This window comes from Centropristis striata, chromosome 12 (genome assembly GCF_030273125.1).
Source record: "Centropristis striata isolate RG_2023a ecotype Rhode Island chromosome 12, C.striata_1.0, whole genome shotgun sequence".
In the NCBI taxonomy this organism is placed as follows: domain Eukaryota; kingdom Metazoa; phylum Chordata; class Actinopteri; order Perciformes; family Serranidae; genus Centropristis; species Centropristis striata.
In genome coordinates, this window is record NC_081528.1 from 19844333 (window position 1) to 19869423 (window position 25091).

At 37.5% G+C, this 25091-nt stretch overlaps 1 protein-coding gene across 1 annotated transcript in view; it reads left to right on the forward strand.

The window, feature by feature from the left end:
- The first annotated feature begins 243 nt into the window (after positions 1-243).
- The window catches only part of gabra4 (gamma-aminobutyric acid type A receptor subunit alpha4), a 38648-nt gene continuing 13800 nt past the window's right edge, over positions 244-25091 (forward strand). Inside the window, exons 1-7 of the mRNA XM_059346724.1 lie at positions 244-505; positions 607-725; positions 2304-2371; positions 6494-6714; positions 7762-7844; positions 18992-19135; positions 19667-19819. Coding sequence (XP_059202707.1) covers positions 417-505; positions 607-725; positions 2304-2371; positions 6494-6714; positions 7762-7844; positions 18992-19135; positions 19667-19819 — 877 coding nt within the window. The 5' untranslated portion in view covers positions 244-416. The remainder of the gene's footprint in view (positions 506-606; positions 726-2303; positions 2372-6493; positions 6715-7761; positions 7845-18991; positions 19136-19666; positions 19820-25091) is intronic.

A 25091-nucleotide genomic window follows, 5' to 3' on the forward strand; every position in this document is an offset into this window, starting at 1 on the left:
GCAGTGCACGTCTTGACCAAAGCAGGTGTGTGTCAGAGGGAAGGAGAAAGCAAACAGAAGAGAGAAAGAGAAAGAGAGAGGGGGGGGAGCAGGAGAGGGCGGCAGAGACAGAGAAGCAAACAGAGAGAGATTGAAGGAGAGAGAGGGAGGATTGTTTCTTTCTGTGAATGCCAGCAGCAGCAGCAGAAGCAGCAGCTCGGATCCGGACGAGAGGTGACCGGGGCTCGGGGGTGAAGGTGTGTGTGCATGTGTGTGTGTGTGTGGATGTGTGTATGTGCGCGTCTGGAGGGACTGCAGGGAGCGGGAGAGAGGCACAACTTGCTCCCTCCTGTGCTGCCGCTCTGCGCTCCTCCTGCTACACAGCCGGCATCTGGCGTGGTGACATGTGAAGAGGCTTGAAAGTATGGCATGCAAAGATGGTTTCTGCCAAGAAGAAGGAGACGGTGACAGCGATGTGCCCCGCTTTTATTCGGACCCTCTTCTACTTTTTCTGTTTGGCGACTTGGTGAGTCCCACAGTGTCTCTGTCCGCGGTGCTGAAACCTCAAATCAGTTTTCTCTTCTTTGCTTTTTTTGGTATCCTGATTCTTTTTTTTCTTCTTTCTAGTGTAAAGAAAATCTCTGGACAGACAAAGAAGTATGAAAGGATATATCCGGAGAATTTTACTCGCATTTTAGACCGACTTCTGGACGGCTATGACAACAGGCTGCGACCTGGATTCGGGGGTAGGTAGAAAATATATATATATTTGTATAAATTTTTGACTATTTTTGCACAATAGGAAACGTTTTAATATGAAAACTACCAAAAGTAAAGCCCTGAAACAGTTTCAATTTAAAAGAAGGGAGTGGAACTTTATCTTCATTTGACTTTTTGTGACATAAATGTTAAAAAAACCCACCATAAATTGCAATAAGGTAACTGTTAAGTCATTATTTTGCCTGAATATCAAGTCAGTTTTACCCATAGTAACTATGTCACATCTTCAATCTTCCTAAAAATAAGAGAAGGGTGATTTTTTAATTTTTTTAATTGACATATTTATGTTATATTAGGTAAAAACTCACCATAAAGTGCAATATGATAACTGTGATCTCATAACTGGGCACTAAATATACCCTATATATCAACTCCATTTCACCCATATGTCACATCTGAAACACTCTAAAATTATCATAAAAAAACCCCAAAGTCATAGGAAGTGAAAAAAAACATTATGAAGTCCAGTAAAATTAATATTAAATGATACATTATTAAGCACCGAATACACCCTATTTGTCCTGTCAGTTTCAGCTCTAAATCATCTTAATAAGAAAGGAGAGTGACTTTTATTTTTATTAGACTTTTTTGTGCCATTAGAGGATAGAAAAACACTATAATGTTTAAAAGGATAACTGCAAATTGAATATTAAGCACCAGATTCGCCCTATAATTGAAGTCAGTTTCACCCAGAGTCATTATGTCACTCCTGAAACACTTTGTATGCTCCCAATGAAAAAGGATAAGTACATTTTATTTTTTATTTTCCTTTTTCTCTGCTAAAACACATTAAAACACACTACAAAGTACTCAATACTGAGCATCAAATACAGCCTATAGATTAGTTCTCATCACAAATCTGCATCAAATGGCTTTTCGATCTTTAGGAAACAGGACATTACAGCATCAATGTCGTGTCTTTCTACCTCTGTGTATGTGTGTGTTTGTGGGACACTTGCATCATATAGAACATGTTGCTTCTGGGTCAAGTGTGTCACAACACACGGCATGTTTCAGACTTTATGACTTTATCCAGTAAGCCTGGTAGTTTTGCAGTCTGAAGAGGGGCCCATAAGCTCGTATGTTTAAGTGAAAGCAGTTATATAACTGTGTGTATGTTGTGGGACAAACGCTTAATGCACAAGTTCAAGTGTTAAAAGTACGGATTTGTTTTTTTCTGTACATCATGTCTGAAGCTGGGGCCAGCGTTATTCTTAAATAGATTTAGTCAGCAGACATGCATGCAGATAGCCCTGCACACTGTAGCTTTGCTTATCCCCGCACTTATAAACAGTGTGCTTCCACGTTTATTCACTGAGGGGAAAAAATCAAACAGGATTATGTTTTTACATCTTTTAAGCTTTTTTTTTTTTTAAACTTCCATTATGCAAAAGCACGGCAGCTCTGGATAAGCTATTGCATGTCTTTTGGGTTTGATGGGTTGATATGAGTGTGAATAAAACTGGTGTCTCTCCGAGGCTGGACTGTGACATGGAGGGATTTAAAACAGGAAATGACATGTGTCTGTTTCATTGGCTCAATAGGTCCTGTGACTGAAGTCAAGACAGACATTTATGTAACAAGTTTTGGGCCTGTCTCAGATGTTGAAATGGTATGTACCCACACACTTTAAATAGATTTAAACTTGGATTCATGTGTTTACTGTAGGGACAGTTCACCCTAAAATCAAAAATGCATGTTGTGTCTCTTACCTGTGGTGCTATTTATCATTCTAGATTGTTCTGGTGTTGAATGTTGGAGATAACAGCCATAGAGATGTCTGCCTCCTCTTGAACATAATGGAACCAGATACTAGACACTTTGCTTGTGGTGCTCAAAGCTAACAACAAAAAAGGTTTCAAAAATCTCTATAAGTACTAAGTTTAACTCAAACCACAAACCTAACCAAACTGGGACCTTTTCAGGGATGTGTCATGTTTGACAGATTGCCGTGATAGTGACTTGTCAATCAAGACGTAGCCCCACCCTTATCGTCTATTTTACTCTGAATGATCAATCATGCTGAATTGTAGAAGACTTGAAATTAACAATTTATACCATAAACTTATTAGAAAAATGTTTACTGAGGTAATAAATCAAGTGAGAACTAGGGTCATTCTCTCATAGTCTTTGAAACAAACTGACTTCTTTTTGCAACCAGTGAAGTCGCCCCCTGCTGGCCATTAGAAAGAATGCACATTTAAGGCACTTCTGCATTGGTTTAACTTCTTAGACTCGTAGGCATTGTCCGCTTCTTTTATACAGACACAAATTTGGTCTGTCTCCTTTAATAGTGCAGAAGGTGAGCGAGACCGACAACCAGATGTTTGTTGAATTGCTCGGATAATATGAACCAGCGGTGCACAACAAACTGGTGTCCAGTAACACGTCAAGAGCATGTTCCATCCATCCATCCACCCACCCATCCATTTTCCTCTGCTTATCCGGGGCTGGGTTGCTGGTGCAGCAGGCTAAGCAGGGCATTCCAGGCGCCCCTCTCCCCAGCCACAACATCCAGCTCCTCCTGGGGGAATCCGAGGCGTTCCCAGGCCAGGAGAGAGATATAATCCCTCCACCATGTTCTGGGTCTTCCCCGGGGCCTCCTACCATTTGGACGTGCTGGGAACACCTCTAATGGGAGGCGCCCAGGAGGATCCTTACCGGATGCCCAATTGACCTCAATTGGCTCCTTTTGACGCGAAGGAGCAGCGGCTCTACTCTGAGCTCCCTCCGGATGTCTGAGGTCCTCACCCTATCTCTAAGGCTGAGCCCAGCCACCCTACGGAGGAAGCTCAATCCGGCCGCTTGTATAAGTGATCTTGTTCTTTCGGTCACTACCCAAAGCTGATGACCATAGGTGAGGGTTGGAACATAGATGGACCGGTTAATCGAGAGCTTGGAGCTTGGTCAAATACTGCGGGGCTAGGGCATTAAGGGCTTTGAAAACTAACAATAATATTTTAGCCAGTGCAGCGAAGCTAAGACGGTGATATGTGGTCACGTTTGCGTGTCCCAGTAAGGAGACGGGCAGCAGCATTTTGTACCAGCTGCAGGCACTGCAAAAGTCAGTGGTCCAGGCCAACATACTTAGTTTAATTCAAACCACATTCTTTTCCTAAACCTTACCAAGTAGATTTAGTTTTTTATCCCTAAACCAAGCCAAACTGTGACCCTTTTACCCTTTTCAGGAAAGTGTCATGTAGTATTCTCGCAGCAAAGGAGGATGCAATTAATGTTTACATCTGCCGCAATTATGAGCATGAGACTCTTGTCCATGAGTAGACGCACACAGAGATACGGTTGGCAGGTTTAGTTAGGGAAGTTAGGTAGTTTCTGTTTAAAAACGGCCCATAAGGTTTGTTTAATGTCTTGAGGTCCTGATGTGTGGAAAGACATAGCTGTTGGGTTTTTCAAAAAAAAGATTTTTTGGTGATGTGGGCACCACAAGCTCTACAAATCTCTACGGCCAATATCTCCAACATTCATTGACTCACAGCAAAATAATCTTTATTATCATAGTTGCGGATTAATGGATGCATTCTCTCTAACATAATTATATTACATTATAGAATCTGCGATACATTTCGATTCTTTAAATAGCCTACATATTAAGGACCCTTTAGCTGAGAGAGAAATGGACCAGAGAGCCACTATGTTGTATTAAAATTGTGTTGCATATTATACTCGGCATACAATAACAAGTAGGGCAACCTACACTCACCAGCTGCTTTATTAGGTACGCCTGTTCAACTCGTCCTTAACACAGATATCTTATCAGCCAATCACATGGCAGCAACTCAATGCATTTAGACATGTAGACATGGTGAAGACGAATTGCTGAAGGTCAAAGCGAGCATCAGAATGAGGAAGAAAAGGGATTGAAGAGACTTGTCATGGTTTCTGGTGCCAGAGGTCAGAGGAGAATGGCCAGACTGGTTTAGGGTGATAGAAAGGCAACAGTAACTCAAATAATCACTTATATTAGAACATATTACCAAGGTAACATAATAATAAAGATGATAATAATATAATAATAATAATAATAATAATGATAATGATAATGATAATAATAATCTTTATTTATATAGCACTTTTCAAAACACATGCTACAAAGTGCTTTATGAAGACGAGTTAAAAACAGAACATGAAACAACAGATGTTAGAAAATGACAACATTCTGTGCAATTAAAAGACAGTTCAAGAGGAGTTAAAATTCAGGTAAAATCAGGAAAGACTCTCCGATAAAAGTATGTTTTAAGAAGCGACTTAAAAGACATCACTGACTCAGCCGACCTGATTTCCTCGGGCAGGTTCTTCCAGAGCCTCGGGGCCCTGACTGCCAACACTCCGTCCCCCTTAGTTTTCAGCCGGGCCTCTGGAACAGTCAGGAGACCTCTGCCCGAGGATCTCAAAGTACAGACTGGTGTGTAGGACGTTAAGAGGTCAGAGATGTAACAGGGAGTGAGGCCATTAAGAGCCTTAAAAGTAATCAGTAAAATTTTAAAATTAATTCTAAAACATACTGGGAGCCAGTGTAAGAGTCCAGAGAAGTTTAAGGGGTTTAAATTATAATCAGTGGTTTTACACACACACGTACGATGTTGATGTGTACACTTAATGGCGAACATGTTTCAAAGCAGATTACAAAAGCGATAACAAAGGCGGTCAACAAAAATTACGACTACCTAGACTCGCCGCTCCCTTCTCCCGTGCAGGTAAAGCACACTCCTAGATATAACCTACCTGCTGGCTGTCAACTATAGTGCTCACGTGACCTGAAACCATGGCAACAAGACAAACAAATTAAACACAAAATAATCATTCAATAAAGCAATATATGCCTCCTACAGGAGTGATGTGATCATGTTTTTTGGTTCGCGTTAAAAGTCTGGCAGCTGATTTTTGGACAATCTGGAGTCTATGAATGGATTTTTGGTTCAGGCAGGTAAAAAGGTATGCAGAAGACCATCTCTGAGCGCACAACACATGGAGCAGCTGGGCTACAGCAGCAGAAAACCACACCGCCAGTGGCTGGTGAGTGTATACACTGCTTGGGTACTGCATCGAATGGTTCCCTGCTAACAATCTGTCAGGCTCGGAATGACAAATCGTACAAGGCAACAGGTTTAATGGCAACTAGTAGTACCTCAACCACATGAATTATGATCTGTCATTAATGCTGGTGCTGTTAGTAACTTGATGTCAAAGTGTCAATCATATACTGGCTCCATCAATCTGCACTCGAAACTGATCTAGCTCGATAAATAGCACTACAGGTAAGAGGAAATTAGTGATGTACCAATGAAGCCTCATGAACCATTTTCTTTGTTTTCTGACTCCACTAGATGGAGCTCTCTGTTCAACAAAGAGCTAAAAACACACTCAATTACCATTGCTTGAGCCTTTTTCTATAAACCAACAGCTCCATCTAGTGGGCTCAGAAAATAAAGAAAATGGTTCATGAGGCTTCGTTGGCACATCACTAGAGGAAACATACTTTTGATTTAGGGGTTACTGTCCCTTTAATGTTTGTTAAAGTTCACACAACTCTTGTTCCAAATCTGGTCTTTACAGAAGAGCACACTCTCCTTCCTTTGTGGGTGGAAAACAAGATGTTTCACTTAACAGACTTTCTTCCAGATGAATACAAATAATCATGAAGCATTATCATCCCACCTGCCAACCTACCTCACCTCAGATGTTTGCCTTGCGTTTGCCAATTTCCCTGTCTCAGGAGTACACAATGGACGTGTTCTTTCGGCAGACGTGGGTGGACCGGAGGTTGATGTACGAAGGCCCGATAGAGATTTTGAGGCTGAACAACCTGATGGTGACGAAAGTGTGGACACCGGACACCTTCTTCAGGAACGGCAAGAAGTCAGTGGCTCACAACATGACGGCCCCCAACAAGCTGTTCCGCATCATGAAGAACGGCACCATCCTGTACACCATGAGGTACTGAGTGTACTCCATCATCATATATCTAAATCTATTAGCATGAAACACCTGATCAGATATACTGAAAGCAATACTTTAGCCTGATCAAATGTTTTTCTTCATAAACTCCGTGTTTATTTCCTATATGCTAATTTGTGATGGGGGGGAATAGATTCTACAGATAATTAGATTTCTATATTTTGGTGTTTGCGCTTATTTAAAAAAACAGACTTTGTTTGATCTAAAGCAATTGAGCAGATTTGCTGTGAAATCAAACCCAGTGGCTTATAATGTGTAAACAGTGCAGAGCTGTGTGGAGGCAGTGCAGAGGCTGCCAAACTTTTAAATCTTTGATTCAATATAACAGTCACAGAACTGCTTCTCTGCCTTTTAAGTGGAAAGGGCTTGGTGCAAATAAGAGTTCACCCTCTATCATATCACTGATACGTATTTATAAGAGAAGAATCAACTGTAACAATTTCTTCTTTTCAACAGTGCATGCCAACATTAAGTGGGTGGTACATACTGTATATATAACCAAAACTTTGGGGTTGTTGTCTTTAATTCTTGCACAAATTTTTGAAATACAGTCATGAAAATAATTATTAGACCACCCTTGTTTTCTTCAATGTATTGTTAATTCCAATGCCTGGTACAAGTAAAGGTACATTTGTTTGGACAAATATAATGATACCAACAAAAATAGCTCATAAGAGTTTAATTCAAGAGCTGATATCTAGACATTTTCCATGGTTTTCTTGTTAATAATTTTGGTTATTATTAAGAAAAACATGGAAAATGGCCAGATATCAGCTCTTTAATTAAACTTGTATGAGCTATTTTTGTTGTCATCATTATAACTGTCCAAACAAATGTACCTTTAGTTGTACCAGCCATTAAAATGAACAATCAATTGAAGAAAAAGGATGGTCTAATCATTTTTTCCATGACTGTATATAACCAAAGCTTTGGTGTTGCTGTCTCTAGTTCTTGCTGAAGTATTTGAGTGTGTGTGTGTGTCTATTTGGTCCTGTTATTGAGCAACTGTTATCTGTACTGTAACAGGTTGACTATTAGTGCTGAGTGTCCCATGAAGCTCGTGGACTTCCCCATGGATGGACATGCATGCCCCCTCAAGTTTGGAAGCTGTAAGTCCTGCGTTTGTGTGTGTCACTGTGATGTCCCATTTGTTTGTGGACTAATGTTTTGAAGCCTTAAAATCTGGCATGCTGGCCGTCCACATCTTGGTTTTTTGGAGTCAGAACTTAGCATGTCGACTTAGAGCTTGGTTAGCAACATAGACTGTATAAATAATGGACGTAGTGATCGTGACCTCACCCATTGGTTTGTGGCCCATTTGAGGCATCGAGTTCATCGTTACACTCGTCGCCATCTTGTGTCACCATCTTGTTTTGGGAAACGGTAAGCAGACCATATCTGGACTGTGGGGGAGTGAGAGGGATCTGATCACTGACTACAGCGTCTCTACACCTCAACCTGACTGAGAGAAGCTGCTGCTAATTCATGTTAGCATTAACTGGAGCATTAACTGGATGTTAGTTTTGGCTGGCAAAAAACATAAACAGTATGTACGTTACTTACCTCAGAAAAATGAACAGTGATTCCTTGGAGTGTCTGTTAGTCCAACCAAACACTGAACAAGAAATTTTTAACTTTATTGACACGTTGCCGTGGATACGCATTGCTTTTCTTCTCTCCTGATGACGGCTCGCTTTGTTAGTGACCTGTCCATCAAAGGTAGCCACGCCCCAAATCATATGATTCTTTGTCTTCTATTTTCTTCTAAATGGGGCCATTGTTTGAACTATTAACATCAAATTGTCTTGAAGAAGATTTTTTACTAGCAAATCAGATGATAGTGTTGTCTGAGGTAATAAATCAGGTGAGTTTTCTTATTTTGCATTGAAATTAATGGACCCAAATACTTCTGCAACTGCCTCCAGCGCCCCCTGTTGGAATTTTCTGTAGAATGCAGCTTAAGGCACTTCCTGGTTTGCCTCACTGCTCAGACCTGGAGGTTGCTGCTTGGTTAGCAAGGTGCATCTGTAATTCATGTTGGGCTATTTGTAGTGATGCTAATTTTGGCTAGCAAAATACAAGCTTAAAACAAAATGTCAATCAGGAAAAACAGGTGACTCCTTAGAGTTGTACAACCAAAGGTGGAACAAGATGTTTTGGGTCACCAAAAGGTTACAATTCCACTTTCAGGAACTTTAAAAACACACTGTGAAGGAGTCAACGTTCTAAAATGAAAACACAGAAAAAAAGTTCACCTATCCTGTATGACAGATTGACGTGATAGCGACTTGTCAATCACAACGTAGCTCCCTTGGTTGAGATATCATTTCTGTTAAGCAGAAACCTTGTATCTCCATATTTTGACTTTCCCCCCCCTAACTCAATGATATTGGTTACCTCTAGATCACTCTGCTTGCGGGTTTTAAAAATATTTAACCAATGAAAAGTATTAAAGGAGCTTCAAACCAAACCTTGTTACTCAAATGACAAATTACAATGAACTTTAATGAACTTAAAGCACTCTAGAAAAGATACTTTAAATGGCCTACATTATTAAGGACCCTTTAGCTTAGAGAGAGATGGACCAGAGAGCCACTGCTACATATGTTGTTTTAAAATTGTGTTGCATATTATACTGGGCATATGATAACAAGTAGGGCAGCCTACACTCACCAGCCACTTTATTAGGTACACCTTTTCAACTCCTCCTTAACACAAATATCTAATCAGCCAATCACATGGCAGCAACTCATGCATTTAGACTTATAGACATGGTGAAGACGAACTGCTGAAGTGAGCATCAGAATGAGGAAGTAAGGTGATTTAGATTTAGGCAGAAACCTTGTATCTTCATATTTTGACTTTTTTTTCACCTATCTCAATGATATTGGTTACCTCTAGATTACTCTGTTTGTGGGTTTTAAAAATATTTTAACCAATGAAAAGTATTAAAGGAGCTTGAAACCAAACCTCGTTACTCAAATAACAAATTACAATTAAAGCCTGTCAATCATGAGGTAGCCACACCTTAAAGCATACCCTGCTTTATTGTCTATTTTACTCTAAATGGGACCACAATTTACTAAATGAACACCATGCCGAATTGTAGAAGACTCGAAATTAACAATTTACACCATAAACTCATTAGGAAAATGTGTACTGAGATAATAGAGCAGGTGAGAACTAGGGTCATTCTCACATAGACTTCTACACAAATTGACTTCCTTTTACTACCAGTGAAGTTGCCCCCTGTTGGTCATTAGAAAGAATGCAGATTTAAGGCACTTCTGCATTGGTTTAACTTCTCAGACTTGGAGGCTATGTCTACTTCTTTTATCCAGTAGAGAGAGACGAGATCAGCACAAAATGTGAAATCATGGCAGGAAGTAACAGACACAAATTTGGTCTGTCTCCTTTAATTATGCGGCAGGTGAAGAAGACAACCAACAACCAGATGTTTGCTGAATTGCTCATCAATATGAACCAGCTGTGCATAACAAACTGGTGTCCATTAACACATCAAGAGCATCTTGCCTCAAATAATACCATAGTGCCTCTGAAAAAGAAAGTAAAGCCCAAATAGGTCCAGTACCACAAAATGCTGTTGAATAGAATACCATAAATGCAGCGACCATGCTTGTTTCCCATATAGGAGAAACATAAGAAGCCATTTACAGAGTGTAGAATTATCATGTTGGTACTAGATGTAATGATTTTCATCAATGAGTCATTACTGCGTTTACCCCATTGCGCCTGAGTCATTATTATAGAAGCTGTAAACAAATAAACCCATTGCTGAGAAGCCTCCACAGAGCATTTTGTATTTTGTGCCCCCCGGTGTCGTTTCACAGGACTGGATGACTTTACAGAACTAAACAGGAGGCATCACGATGTGCAAGTAATACACAGCAGGTAGTTTCTCTTTATTGTATTTCTTACTGAGAAGTTTTTGTTCTCGAGGGCTGTTTATCCATCTTTTTACACATGTAGTGGCTTCAGTGAGATGAAGAGAGGAGAAACAACAACAAGATTCTTAAAGGAATAGTTCCACTCTCATGTCTGGACAGTAAATGGTGCCATGCCAATATGTCAATGTATCATTGGTCTGAAGGCACAGTAGTCAGAAGAAATGATCTTTTTCCAACCCTAACCTCGTGGTTGTGTGTCTTAACCTTAGCATTCCTCAACCACAGTGTTGTCACACTATAAACATAATTATTTAGCAGTTGTTGGTCTCAGTGTTCTATTGGACCCATATAAAGCTTGTTTCAACTGAGTATTTTTTGGAAAGCGCCTGAGTGTTTTGGATCCATCCACTAGTTAGTTCCCCTCTGCCTAGAGTTTTAATGTGACATAAATAGTTCTGCGACACTTATGTGATAATTGTGTGACAGACACAATTTTTCTATTGCGTCTGTCCGTTCTGGGAGATGGATCCCTCCTCTGTCTCCCCCTGAGGTTTCTTCTTCTTTTTCCCTTGTTAAAAGGGTTTTTTGAGGAGTTTTTCCCTGGCCGCTGTGAGAGTCTCAAATCTGTGATTTATGATTTGGGCTATATAAATAACACTTACTTGACCTGACTTGACAATTTTGAGCTGAGGCAGGTACTTTCTGCGCTACTTGAGCAGCTAACCGGTGAAGTTGGGTGGATCCTCTCTCCCATGCCACACCCATAGCAGCTCACTAGAGGGAAAAGTACATGATGGAAACATGCCTATAATATCGATACGTGGAACCAATGCCAGAACAATGAGTGGTCCCCACAGTAAATATGAAGCTAAGCCTAACTAGTGAAGGCCTGCACTGTCCGAAGGTAACAAAATCTGCCTATCAACAACTCTAAAACTTGGTGACTCTTTGTGCTATGCTAAGCTAACTGGCTGCGAGCTACAGTTCATGTTTACAGACAGACGTGAGAGTGGTATCATTCTCTATTGATCGTGAAAAAAATGCCAAAACACAGTGAAGGACTGTCAAGAGCATGCCTAACCCCTCTCAACCCTCTATCCTCCCTCCCTCTGCCTCCTCAACCTCTACTCTATTCTACTCTGTTGATCTGTCCTGTACAACGACATCTATTGCACGTGTTGGTCCTGGGAGATGGATCCCTCCTCTGTCTCTCCCTGATGTTTCTTCTTCTTTTTTCCCTGTTAAAAGGGTTTTTTTGAGGAGTTTTTCCCTGGCTGATGCGAGGTTTAAGGACAGAGGGTGTCCTACCATGTTCAGTCTGTAAAGCTCTTTGAGGAAAATCTGTGATTTGTGATTTTGGGCTATATAAATAAAATTGACTTGACTTGACTATAATCCAAAATAAAGCCATGTCGGTGGATTAACAAAACCAAAGAACAGATGTTGGCCAAACAGAATCCTGAAAAAGAAGCAATTACTAGAATGCTCCCTGTCTATAATTAAGTATTGAGGAAGAGGGGAATTATATGTGTGGACTGGAGTTCATCCTCAATATCACACTTGAATATAAAATTAGCAACTCAGAAAACTTAGAACAACTCAGAAAACCATGCACTGGGGCTCCTACCAGTCCAAGTATGCCGAAATGCGTTTTGAGCCATGTACGTCACTGCATGAAATATTGCCTCGTTTGTGACCTAAAATGCAGATTGCATGTGGTCAAAAGGCCAAAACATAAAAAAATTACCCCTGTATATGTGGACTAGGCCTAAATCTGAATCTGCAAAAAAGTCTTAAAAGACTTATTCCTTTAACAACACAAAAAAAGTGCTTACCTTTTATCTCAGTCTTCATGGTCTGAGTTGTTTTTAGCTGTGGTGCCAGGCTTCATGATTAATTTTAGAAGATATATTTGTAATAACAAATAATACTTGTAGTGCCTTTGAAGTAAAGTTTTTTTTAAGTATTTATGGAGGTAAAGAAGTCTGTCATAAATCAAAGTTTGTCCCGGCTCAGTCTGATCACATGACTGTTCTCTGCTCAGCGCTGAAATGGATTCTGTGCTGAAAAGCGGAGCAGAGCGCTTTGTGAGACACAAAGCCACTGAATGCTAATACTAAATAATGAAGTATGACATTCTTCACTGTGAACAATGAAACCCTCGCTCAGCATCAGTGTTTATAGTGGGCCTACTGGTCAGCAGAAAAGACTTATCTGAAATAAAGGAGTTTCTCAGCTCCGTCTTATCGGAGGAGAGCAGCAATTTGAAGATTACATCTGCGAGAGAGAAAGGGAAGGAAAAGACGGAAGAGTTTGCCTTTACGCTCTGCCGTCAATTACCCAGTGTGGTGACATTGTAGAGGACAAATTCACATTTCTCAGTTATTGTCATCCTCCTCCTTTCACCACCCTGCTCTGCTGCTGCTCGCCTCCAGTCAGGAGGAAGCGACCATGGATCTGATGTGGCCTGAAGCGAAGGAAAGGTCAGAATCCCTTCCTCTGCCTCAGGATAGCACAGACCTATGCAGCTATTTTCCATAGCTGGTGTGTGTGTGTGTGTCTGTGTGTGTGTGTGTGTGCTAATTCTCTCTCTGTCTGCCCTGCCTTCATTTTTCCTCCATCACTCTTTCTCCCTCTCTCTCTCTCTCCGTCTCCTTTTCTGTTTCTCCATCTGGACTTGTGTGCACAGGCATTGCGTTCCACTCCATGACACACCAGAGTCATTTCATTTTGGCAGCACAGTTGGTATCCTGCCGATGTGGAGTCCCATAGGGAGTGGCAGGCAAAGACTAGTGGCATTTAGTTGTGCATCCACAGAATGGTCAGCTTCGCCAGGACACATTCAGCAAAACAAGCCTGGTTATGATTTACAATCAAACATACAGTAGAGAATTTATCTCAATATTGGAACTAGGGATGGGAATAATTAAACTATGAACAATTATTGGTTGTTAAGAATTTGGTTGATCATGTGGAATTTTGAATCGATCTGTGTATTTTTTAAATTTGAATTTTTATCTCTGACTGTGTATCAGTATCACTGAACTGAAACATGCCGAGCGTTCAGTTCTGCAGCCGTACGTCATTCAGCCAATGAGCTGAGAATTAAGTTGGATAAAGCTACAGTTTGCAAACTGAAAGTTGCAATAACAATTATAAAACACACAGAAATACAAGAGGATTCATTTGAGCAAAACTATCTTACTGTATCAAACCTTGCTAGCATGAATTACTGAGTTTAATTTGATCCAAAACTTATTTAAACACAAAACACATTTAAATATGAAGATTACTGTGAAAACTAACCTCATGCTTCTTCAGGGGCTAAAACATAAAACATTGAACTCCTTGACGTTTTCTTTACAGCTTAATCTCAGTTGATTCAGTTTAACGATCGACATGAAGTCTCGACATTTTGTCCTTTCAAAATAAAAGCATCCTTTATCAAAACAGTACTGTATATAAATCTTTTTTTTTTTACCCATGTATGCATGTTTTTATACATACTGGAGTATATATAAAAACATAGTGATTAATCGATTAATTGATCATTATTGTTATAGATAATCAAGTTGGCAGGTTTTTTCCAAACGCCCATCCCTAAGTGGAACTTTTGTTGGGGATGTGATGCCAACATGATGCATTGCTGAGTGAAACAGGACAGATGAGACCTCTAGGAACTTTCCCTCCAACCACATTGCAAGAGTTTCAGTGGATCTGCAAGAGTTGTCATGCATTTCTCTCAGCTATAAGCCAGTCAGTGCTGCTTAGATGCCATATATCATGAAAGACCCTCCTTGGCAATCAACTAGAGAAAACCTGCAGTATAATCTTACTCTATGTTGCAGGATAGTAAATTAGGTTCTCTGGAGTTTTCCTGCATTTCAATAGAAGTGAAGGGTCAATCTGCCTCAAAGGGCTGGTAGCACTAAAAATTAATTAGTCAGTGGAGAGTTTTAGTGTCCTGTGATGCTGCTTCAGAGGTTTTCCCCCACACGCCATTAATCCAATTCTTGGAGAAACAATGAACAGCAATAATATTTTATTAAAAGCCTTTAAGGATATCACATTAAATGTATTATTAAATATCGTCACCTGACTCTGCAGTTCCCCTCCGCTCTATGTGTTGAAGTGTATGTCAGCTTGTTTTGGTTTTATGGCAGTGTCAAAGTTTTGATTCACTCTCACGGCTCTCATCAGCAGCAGACTGCTGTTTTCAGTTAAAAAAAGCTCTGATAAGCTACTAAGATAAGATAAGATATGACTTTATTTATCCCACAGTGGGGATGTTTCCCATTTTGTCTTTTTCTTTTTTTCTTTTTTCTGTAAGTCTCTTTGGATCAAAGTGTCTGCTAAATGACTAAATGTAAATGTAATGTAAATATGTAGTTGTAACAGCAGCTCAAGATTCAGACACATAGATATAGAAGACAGAATATAGAATATACACATTCTATACATACATTTCTGCTATTTGGCATTTATTATTAATATATATTTTTGTTTTTGTTTGTTTCCTGAAAGTACTTTGCATTTTACAGATATTGCACATTGGAGAAAATATATTTTAGCATGTTAAATAGGTTGTTGCATGTAACAGTATGAACATCAATAGACAAATATATTTGAATATATACAAAGATATACACAGTATAGTATAAGTGGTATATGACATATACGTATAATATAGAAAAAAGAAGGCCTAATGTGGTGGGATGTATGTACTACTGTACTTGCCCATCACCAAACAGCAGACAGACACACGACAAGCACACGACTAACTTTTTTCACAACTTTCACAACACTGAAGACTATCTGTTGTGCTACCCATGACTCCTTTCGCAAACATCTAAATTAGTTAAACTATGCTAAATCTCTCTGCAGCACCTTTTCATAACAACAAACTATTAGCTACATACATATTATGGTCAGTTAGCTGTATTATTATCACAAGCATACACACATTCACTGTCTTTGTTAGTCAAAAAATATTATTTTAGTAGCTTAGCATAGTGTGAACCATAACCATGTATGCACTATAAACTGACCGGCCACTTTATTAGCTACACTGTAATGAATTTCACTGTAAAATAAAATGCTGGCAGCAGGGATACCAGTATTTAACTGTTATTTTACAATCCATGTACTATAATTTATTTTAACAGTATATTATCATATTTTGGATTACAGTATATGACCGTCGGATAACGGTGGGTGTTGTGTTTTTTTTACTGGGCATTTATCGTAATTTATTTAACAGTGTAATACAGTTTAATGCTGTTAAATTACAGTTACCTATTTTTAATTGATTGATTTAACTGTTAATTTACATGTGAGGGATGGTAAATGGTAAAAGGACCTGCACTTGTATAGCGCTTTTCTAGTTGCTTTGCGACCACTCAAAGCGCTTTACACTACAGACTGCGCTCATTCACCCTTTCACACACACATTCATACTGGTGGCAGAGGCTACCCTAAACAGTCCCACCAGCCACCATTGGGGATTCATTCACACACCGATGAAAGCAGCATCGGGAGCAATTTGGGGTTCAGTATCTTGCTCAAGGATACTTCGACATGTAGGCTGCGACGGTCAGGGATCAAACCACCAACCCTTCGGTTGGGGGCCAACCAACTCAGCCGCCCTATATATTTAACAATATTTTACAATTTTTATAAAATACAAATACAATATAATAATGTCTACATGTCTAAATGCATTAAGTTGCTGCCATGTGATTGGCTAATTAGACATTTATGTTAATGAGCAGATGAACAGGTGTACCTAATAAAGTGACTGGTGAGTGTAGGCTGCCCTACTTGTTATTGTATGCCCAGTATAATATGCAACGCAATTTTATACAACATATGTATCAGTGGCTCTCTGGTCCATCTCTGTTAAAGAGTCATTAATAATAAGTTATAAATATTACCTCTGTCTTAGAAGCCGCGTAGATTGATGACAGAAAAAATTCCAATTGTTCTGGACCTTATTATTCCTGGTTTATTGCACTTTTATAATATTCATCATGCTGAAAAGTTTGCACTTGTGCCTGTGTCCTGGCCTACAAAAAAGTGGTGTTAGGGGTGAATAAAAACTCTGGCAAAGCAAAAAGTAGCAGAGATGCAAAAAGAGATCAAGTTATTTAATACAGGTGCATCTCAATACATTAGAATATGATGGAAAAGTCAATTTCCAGTAGTTGAAGTCAAACAGCCCCAACCAAGTATTGAGTCATACAGATGGACATACTTTCCAGAGGACAACATTTACATATTAAACATACTTTTTAAAATTGTTCTTTTGGTCTATTCAATTTTTGAGACACTGAATTTTAGGTCTTTAAATGTAAGCCATAATCATGATAATTAGAAGAAATTACTGAAAATGAATTCAGTTTTTGAATTGAATTACTGACATAAATAAACTTTTCTGTGATATTCTAACTTATTGAGATGCACCTGCATATATAAAAAGTGTGAAGAACTTTTGGTTAAACTTGTGAATGATTTCAGTCTGCAGGCTGTCAAACTAGTTGGGTGGTGTTTAGGTTTAGGTTTATTTTATTTGCACAGTTAGAATTACGTAAAATGACAAAGATAACATATAGTGTAAAGTGCAGGGAGAGGCAGAAAACCCATATGGGCTTATTTAAAGCCTCCACCTAAAATCTCATAGTTATTAGAAAGTGATAAACTGATAATAGAAAAAACACATGTATAACATCAACAAGTTATAATGACAATAACAAAAACAATAAAAAACAAAAATGAACATGTTATAAAAGTGTATTTGTGTGTGAATTAGAATTTTAAAACAGCAGTTAAATGAGCTTTTAGACATCTTTTGAAACATTTTACAGAGATGGAGTCCTTTGCCAGATGGGAAAAGGTATTCCATTCAACGCGTTGAATAAGAGTGAATCTGAGAATTAAATTTTAAATAAGTCTTGAAGTGCTTTGGAAAGTTTTCATGATCTGAATATACCTTAAAAATAAAAACTTGTCATGAACAGTAAGTATTTGGAGTTTCTGAAAGAGGGGTACAGATGAGGCATGTGAGTCAGATCTGGTTCCATCCTAACAAAACGTTTCTGAAGAACCAACATTCTATGGAGTGTAGTAGGAAAGGTGCTTGCCCAAATTATATTACAATATGAAAGATATGGATAAATTAAACTATAATAAAGTGTATGTGTCAAGAAAGCCTGCACATTGACAATGTATATGTCCACACATCGTATCACAGTTCTGTATGCATGTGGTCCGGCAGTTTACAGTACACAGACACATTACATACATACAGGTGCATCTCAATAAATTAGAATATCATAGAAAAGTTTATTTATGTCAGTAATTCAATTAAAAAAGTGGAAACAACACATTATATAGATCCATTACACACAGAATGAAACATTTCATGTCTTCATTTATATAATTTCTTCTAATTGTTATGATTATGGCTTACATTTAATCAAGACCTAAAATTCAGTGTCTCAAAAAATTTAATATTACAAAAGGTCAATTTTAAAAAGTATGTTAAATATGTAAATGTTGGCCTCTGAAAAGTATGTTATCTATATGACTCAATACTTGATTGGGGCTGTTTGACTTGAACTACTGGAAATAGACTTTTCCATCACACTGCAAAAAATATCTGTTGATTTTACGGTGAAAAACTGCTTAACCATGATAGTAAAAGACCATAAAATGATAAATGGGTTAATTCAGTTTCAGTAACAATAAAAAACCCTGTAAATGTATAAATCAGCCGAAACAGTATTTTTTTTTACATTTTTATTTTTTTTTTAAATACTTTACTCTACTGTAAAATACACTGGCAAAAAATATGATGTAATATATATACAAGCCGTCATTTTTGCATTCATTTTTTGTAAAAATATTTTTTCTCTCTGTTAAATGTACTAAACACCATATCTCCAACAGAAATAAACTGTAATATTTAATGGTAAAATCTTTATTCAAGCAGCATTTATAAATTATTTTCTTGTCAATTATATGGCAGAACGAAGTTTCTTTTGATGGAAAAACGTTTTATTTATACGGTAAAACATGGACTAAAATGGCAATCTTAAACGTGAAATCAACAGTGCAAATAATTTTACCGTAATGTTACAAAAAGTTGCACCGTATTTATTACAGTAAAGTTCTGGCAACCACAGCTGCCGGTTTTTTACCGTAAAAACAAAAGTCTTTTTTTTACAGTGCATATTCTAATTTATTGAGATGCACCTGTACATGATTGTTCCCATACTGCACGTCTTGTTCTTTATCCTGCTCTGCTCACAACTCAGAGTGAGTCACATGGGGCTGCTGTCTGCCCACAGATGCCTATCCTAAAACAGAGATGATCTATACTTGGACCAAAGGGCCTCAGCACTCAGTGGAAGTCCCTCCTGAGTCCTCCAGCCTCGTTCAGTATGATCTCATCGGCCAGACGGTCTCCAGTGAAACCATTAAATCCATCACAGGTGAGGCTCACTCATCCTTTCACTGTTTTCACCTATCAACTGAATTATACTGCAAAAATTCCTTTCTTTCTGTCTTTCTTTCTCAAATATGTTCTCCCTAATTGAAAGAAAAGATGTTAATCTGTCTGTGTGTACTGTAGCAGGTCGAGACTGTATTTCCCACATGAATGACAGGACAAATGCTGTACAAATGCAGCACAGGTGGTAGATTTTGTAAAGATTTGGAGCTTTGTCACTCCGTTGGACCATGACCAGCAGCCTCTTTAAAAATCAAACCCTGTCAACATTATAAACCGAGGCATCGCAGAGTGCCTTTCAGTTCACATAAATACTGACGGATGCAAAAAAGATTTTAGCAGCAGAAAGTTTGTTGGCATGTGTCCGTTTGGGTGAAAATGGATAGGGTTTCTAAAATGTGAAAAAAAGATCAAATAGAATCAAATGTGACATCTGTCTGAAGCTGCATTAAGTGAAAACTGTGACTTTGAATTCTTCGTTAATCAAACTAATTCATTTCTGTTGATCCCTCAGGTGAATATGTGGTGATGACGGTCTACTTCCACTTGAAACGTAAAATGGGCTACTTCATGATTCAGACGTATATCCCCTGCATAATGACAGTAATCCTCTCCCAAGTGTCCTTCTGGATAAATAAAGAATCGGTCCCGGCACGCACAGTCTTCGGTACGTAGCCCTCACACATCCCTCATGCTGCACAGCCTTCCTGCTCTCTGTGTATTTACCTGATGCCTGCATCATCTGCGCAACAAGGTGATGTCACAGTGTGAGGTGATTATGAAATATAAAGAGCTGCTGTTTTTCTTTTTTATCTTAATATTGCCTTGTGAAATGCAAATTCCCCTGCATTCACTTTGAAGACTGGTTTTGAAATGCTAGAATGAACAGCTGACAGCATTAGGAAAGATCATTTTGATGCATCTTCTAAGCAAAGATGCCTTAAGCAATGAAATGTGGGTTTACAAAAATGGTTTTGGCTGAAATAGTAGATGACACAAAATCCTCTCAAGATGTGATTTAAATACCCCTCAAAATGGGTGGAAACTGTAATAAAACCTTGATGGGAGAGATATCCTGTGATAGCATTAAAAGGAGTTGTTATAGGCAAGATGCCCCAAGAGGAAATTCTGATTTTAGGTGTCTACATTGCAAAAAAGGTGTGTCTAAAAACAAGATAAAAACACTAAATCTGAGGGAAATGATGCAGCATGGACACTTGACAAGATTTCTTAAATCAAGATTGTTAAATCTAGAAATAAGCATGCTGAACACTAAGAAATTAACTCTTAAAAGAAGATAAAACATTTAACACTACTAAATCTTAAGTTTTTGTTTTTTTTATCTTGGTAAGAAACAAATAATTTGCAGTGCACTCTGCTTGGGCCAGTTCATCGCTAATTTATCTTGTTTTAAGAGTTAATTTCTTATTTTAAGCGTACAACATGCTTATTTCTAGATTTAGTAATCTTAATTTCTAAATGATCTGTCCATGCAGCAAGATAATTTCTCTCAGATTTAATGTTTTAATCTTGTTTTTAGACACACCTTTTTGCAGTGTACATATTTAAAGAATAGCTTGTAATGAAGAGCATTTCATTCAAAAAGGTGTTACTGTTATGAGGTCTAGCTGAAAGGGGTTTAAACAAAACACAAATATTACATGGATCAGTTTATTTATATCACTATTATCACTATACATTTTTAACAGAGACCGTTGAAAAAAATGATGATTTATTATTCACTACTATTTTTTAATCTTAATACTACTGTAAATGTAACAGTGTTTGGTGGTGACACAGTACAGTAATGAGATTTTGTTTCCGTCAGTAAACAGTACTGTAAGAAATTATCATTTGGAATCCAATTAACAGCTACAAATCACCAGTAACTCCACTCCAAGTAAAAGTCCTACATTCAAAACTTAGTGAAGTAAAAGTACAAAAGCATCAGCATCAAAATGTACTTAAAGTATCAAAAGTAAAAGTACTCATTGTTTTATATATTGCAGATATATTATTGGATGATTATTATTGATGCATTATGTAAGTATAAAATCATTATATGTTCTTAAAATACTGTTATGAGCTTTATTTAAACAAATGTCACTTTTATCACTTCACTATCATGTTTTTTTATGTTAAATCTCGACCTGTAAAGTCTAAGTAAAACTAAAGCTGTCAGCTAAATGTAAAAAGTACAATATTTGACTCTAAAATGTAATGAAGTAAAAGTATAAAGTTACATTAAATGGAAATACTCAAGTAATGTACAAGTACCTCAAAATTGTACTTAAGTACAGTACTTGAGTAAATATACTAGTAAGTTGAGATTTAACATGAAAAATATATAAAGTAGCTTGACAATAGTGAAATGCTGCTAATATAATCAATATCTATTCAATAATATATTTAGAATATATAAATCAATCCGAGTGGGTCCATTCTGCAAAGCGAGTACTTTTACTTTTGATACTATAAGTACGTTTTGATACTTTAAGTACTTTTTGATACTTTTGTATTTTTACTTCATTAAGTTTTGAATGCAGGACTTTAGGCATTACAGTAATTCTGCCTGGTAGTATTGGTACTTTTACTCAAGTAAGAGATATGAATACTTCTTCCACTACTGGTTCTTAATAACCAACAAGGAAAGATTTGATCCAGTTCCCTCAAAATCTGCACAGTTCCAAAACAAATGAGCAAATGATAGCCTGCATGAAGCCAACTCATAGACAAGGGGAAAAATAGGTAAAGGGCTCTTTCCTATCTTACATCACTGCATTATCACATTAATTAGAAAGCTTTCCTTCAGATCACAGATTTACTGTTTCCAACTGATGATACAATAACAACTTCACTTGAGACTGTTATTCTTTGTGGTTGTTGTATTAGTTTAACTTAATACTGTTTAGGGCTGGGCGATATGGACCAAAAGTCATATCTCTATATATTTAGGCTGAATATCGATATACGATAAAATATCCCGATATTTTTATCGCAAAGTGAGAGCAAATGTTCAGTCAAAGTCAAATATGACACGTCACAAGTAGTTTTATTGAAACCGTAAAACCATAAAGTGCACATTTAAATAAAAAATATCTTAAATTAAAATAGCCTATGAAATAAAATAGGCCAATCTTTTTCTGAAATAAATATATTTATATGAGAAAAGAATAAAGAACATTACAAAATAACTAAATATGTCAAACCCTAGTAAGGGCAGCATTTATATATAAAGAAAGAAAGAACATTTGAACTATATTGATATATGAGATATGGTCTAATTCCATATCGCATTCAAAAACATATCAATATATTTTTTATTTTGATTTATCGCCCAGCCCTAATACTGTTGTAACAGTTAATCAACTAAACATTTGTTTTGAAGAGTGTGCTGTTATTACACTATCTGGCACTTTATCTAATGTTTCATTATCCATCATGTCTTCATCATCAGTAACTTTCAGCTTCTGGCCTGTGACCTAGTTGCGGTCTCCATGGCTCCCCTGGTACAGCGTTTGGGTCCCTGTCCTAGAATAGACTGATTAGTGTGTGTCGATAGAGAGGCAGGGCGACAGACAGAGCTGCTAAATCTAGACCAGAGTTGCTGGGAGTTGTTGTTTTATTATTAAGGGACGTCTCAGTCTGCTCGTTTGTCGACCACGTTCCTCCACTTATGTTGATGGAAAGTCATTCAATGATAATGGCGCTGACACTCGCCCTCCATTACGCAAGTACTTCTGATAGATTATGTTTCAGAGCATCATTTTCAGGAGGTAATTTTAACTTGAATAATGACAGGGGAAGGAAAACACGAGTGTCAGTGGTGAATGATGACTCTTTGAACAGCTTTGTGACATATCGACTGTTTGCTAGAAGTATGTGGAGTTACAAAATAAAAGTGGTCTGTCAGTGATATATAATCTTTTATGGTTGGTTTTGTATACAGTGATATAGATTGATAGATAAGTGAAAATGCAAGACTTTCTAATAGGGCATTGATTCATACTGTAAGTACTTTTTAGTAGTTAACCCTCCTGTTATGTTCATTTCTCATTTCTCAGCTATAATGTTTGTGGGTCAATTTGACACGGGTCATGTTTTATTATCCAAAAGTGTCAGAAAGTAAAATCCCAATAAACATAGTTTATATCTAATTATTAACTCCATTACTAACAATTTCAATCAATATTTAGTGCAATGGTGATCTTTACCTTTCACAGATCATGGTTCAATGAGGATAATTCACACTTTTAATTTAAAAAAGGCATATTAAAACTTTTTTTAAATGTAAATTGGAAAGACCTTCGTACAAAATACATTAGTTCTACATGTCATTGATATGTGAAATTTTTCATTTTCATTTAATATGTTGATTACACTTATTAAGACTGGAAGAAGAAGTTTCATCCCCCCCAAAATACTTTTTACTATTTTTTTTAGATTGTTAAACTTTGAAATGGGTCAATTTTGCCTGCAACACAACAGGAGGGTTAAAAAGGACAATTGATTTGTTGGGTCGTGAAAAAAATCTCTTTGACTCTTTGAATTGTTTGTCCATTTACCTTCTGGAAAGGGCTGTAATCAACTAATGACCTTGTTAAGCATTTATTAATGGTTTACTAACATTACTAACATACAGCTGCATTATTACCAAATAGAAAGCTAGAGGATTTTTCACAACAACCCAAAATTAGTTCTTACCAAGGGTTTATAAGATTAAGATTATGTTGTGACTTATATTTTAAAAATATAATCACAGTCCTTCGGGATAGTGGCTTTGAGACACGCTTGCCCCTTCGGTAAAAAAAATAAAAGCCTGAGATCGTCCGTCAGCTTTACTGTATTTATTTTACAATAAACAAAAGAAAAACATGACTGATTCCGATAAACTTTTCCAGCACAATATAAAACCAAAAAGGCTGTCACTGAGCGGTCCACAAACTGTACCGCTTCCCGTCTACCTGTTCACCTGGGGCTCCTCTCCTAAATACACACACAGGTGCGCTCATCAGGCCAACTATGGCATCCACAGTATGTCAAAAGCAATAAAAACATAAAACAAACAAGTATCTCAAATAACCACGGCAAATTCATTTATTAAACAATAAATCAAACACAATATCAAACCAAAAAATGGCTCTGACAGATTAAGATTAAGATTTCCTTTATTAGTACCACAATAGGTACGTTTCCAGAGTTACAGCAGAAGAAATAGAAATATTAGATTAGATCGGATTAGATTAGATTAGATTCAACTTTATTGTCATTGTACACACTTAGACACTTAGACAACGAAATGCAGTTCAGCATCTAACCAGAAGGGCAAAAAGGCAGTAAAGTGCAAAGTATGTGCATATGTACAGTAATATATAAATAAATACAATAGGTTTTAGCAGCAGATAGCAGTAGGTAGTGCAAATAGATCAGTATAAATGATAAGAAAGGTATTAGCAAATAAACAAGTCAATAAACTGATTTGATAACTGATTAGAAAAGCATTAGTTGTTTAAATGATTTGCACATCCTTAATAAAGAACTAGTTCAAACTTTTCTAATACCCAGTCTAGCTATTTCTATGGTGGTGCTCCAACGCGTTAACTCATCATGGGGGGTTTCTTATTACATGCATTCTTCTTCCTTGTCAGAACTTGGCATGTACCTTACCCACAATACACCTCAGCTGCCACCAGCAGTGGCTAATGAAGCTCTGAGCTGCTAGCAGAGATGAGGAACAGGCCACAGAGGTCTGGTGAGTGACATGACTTGAGTCAATTTATTAGACTTCACACAGCTCCCTCAGGAGTAGGGATTGATATTTTTGTAGAAAAGTACAACCCAAATTCCAAAAAAAGTTGATAGAACATTTGCTAATCATTTGTGACATATAATCAATCTAAAAAAAATCATTGCATGTGCCCACCTGGATTCAACCAGCT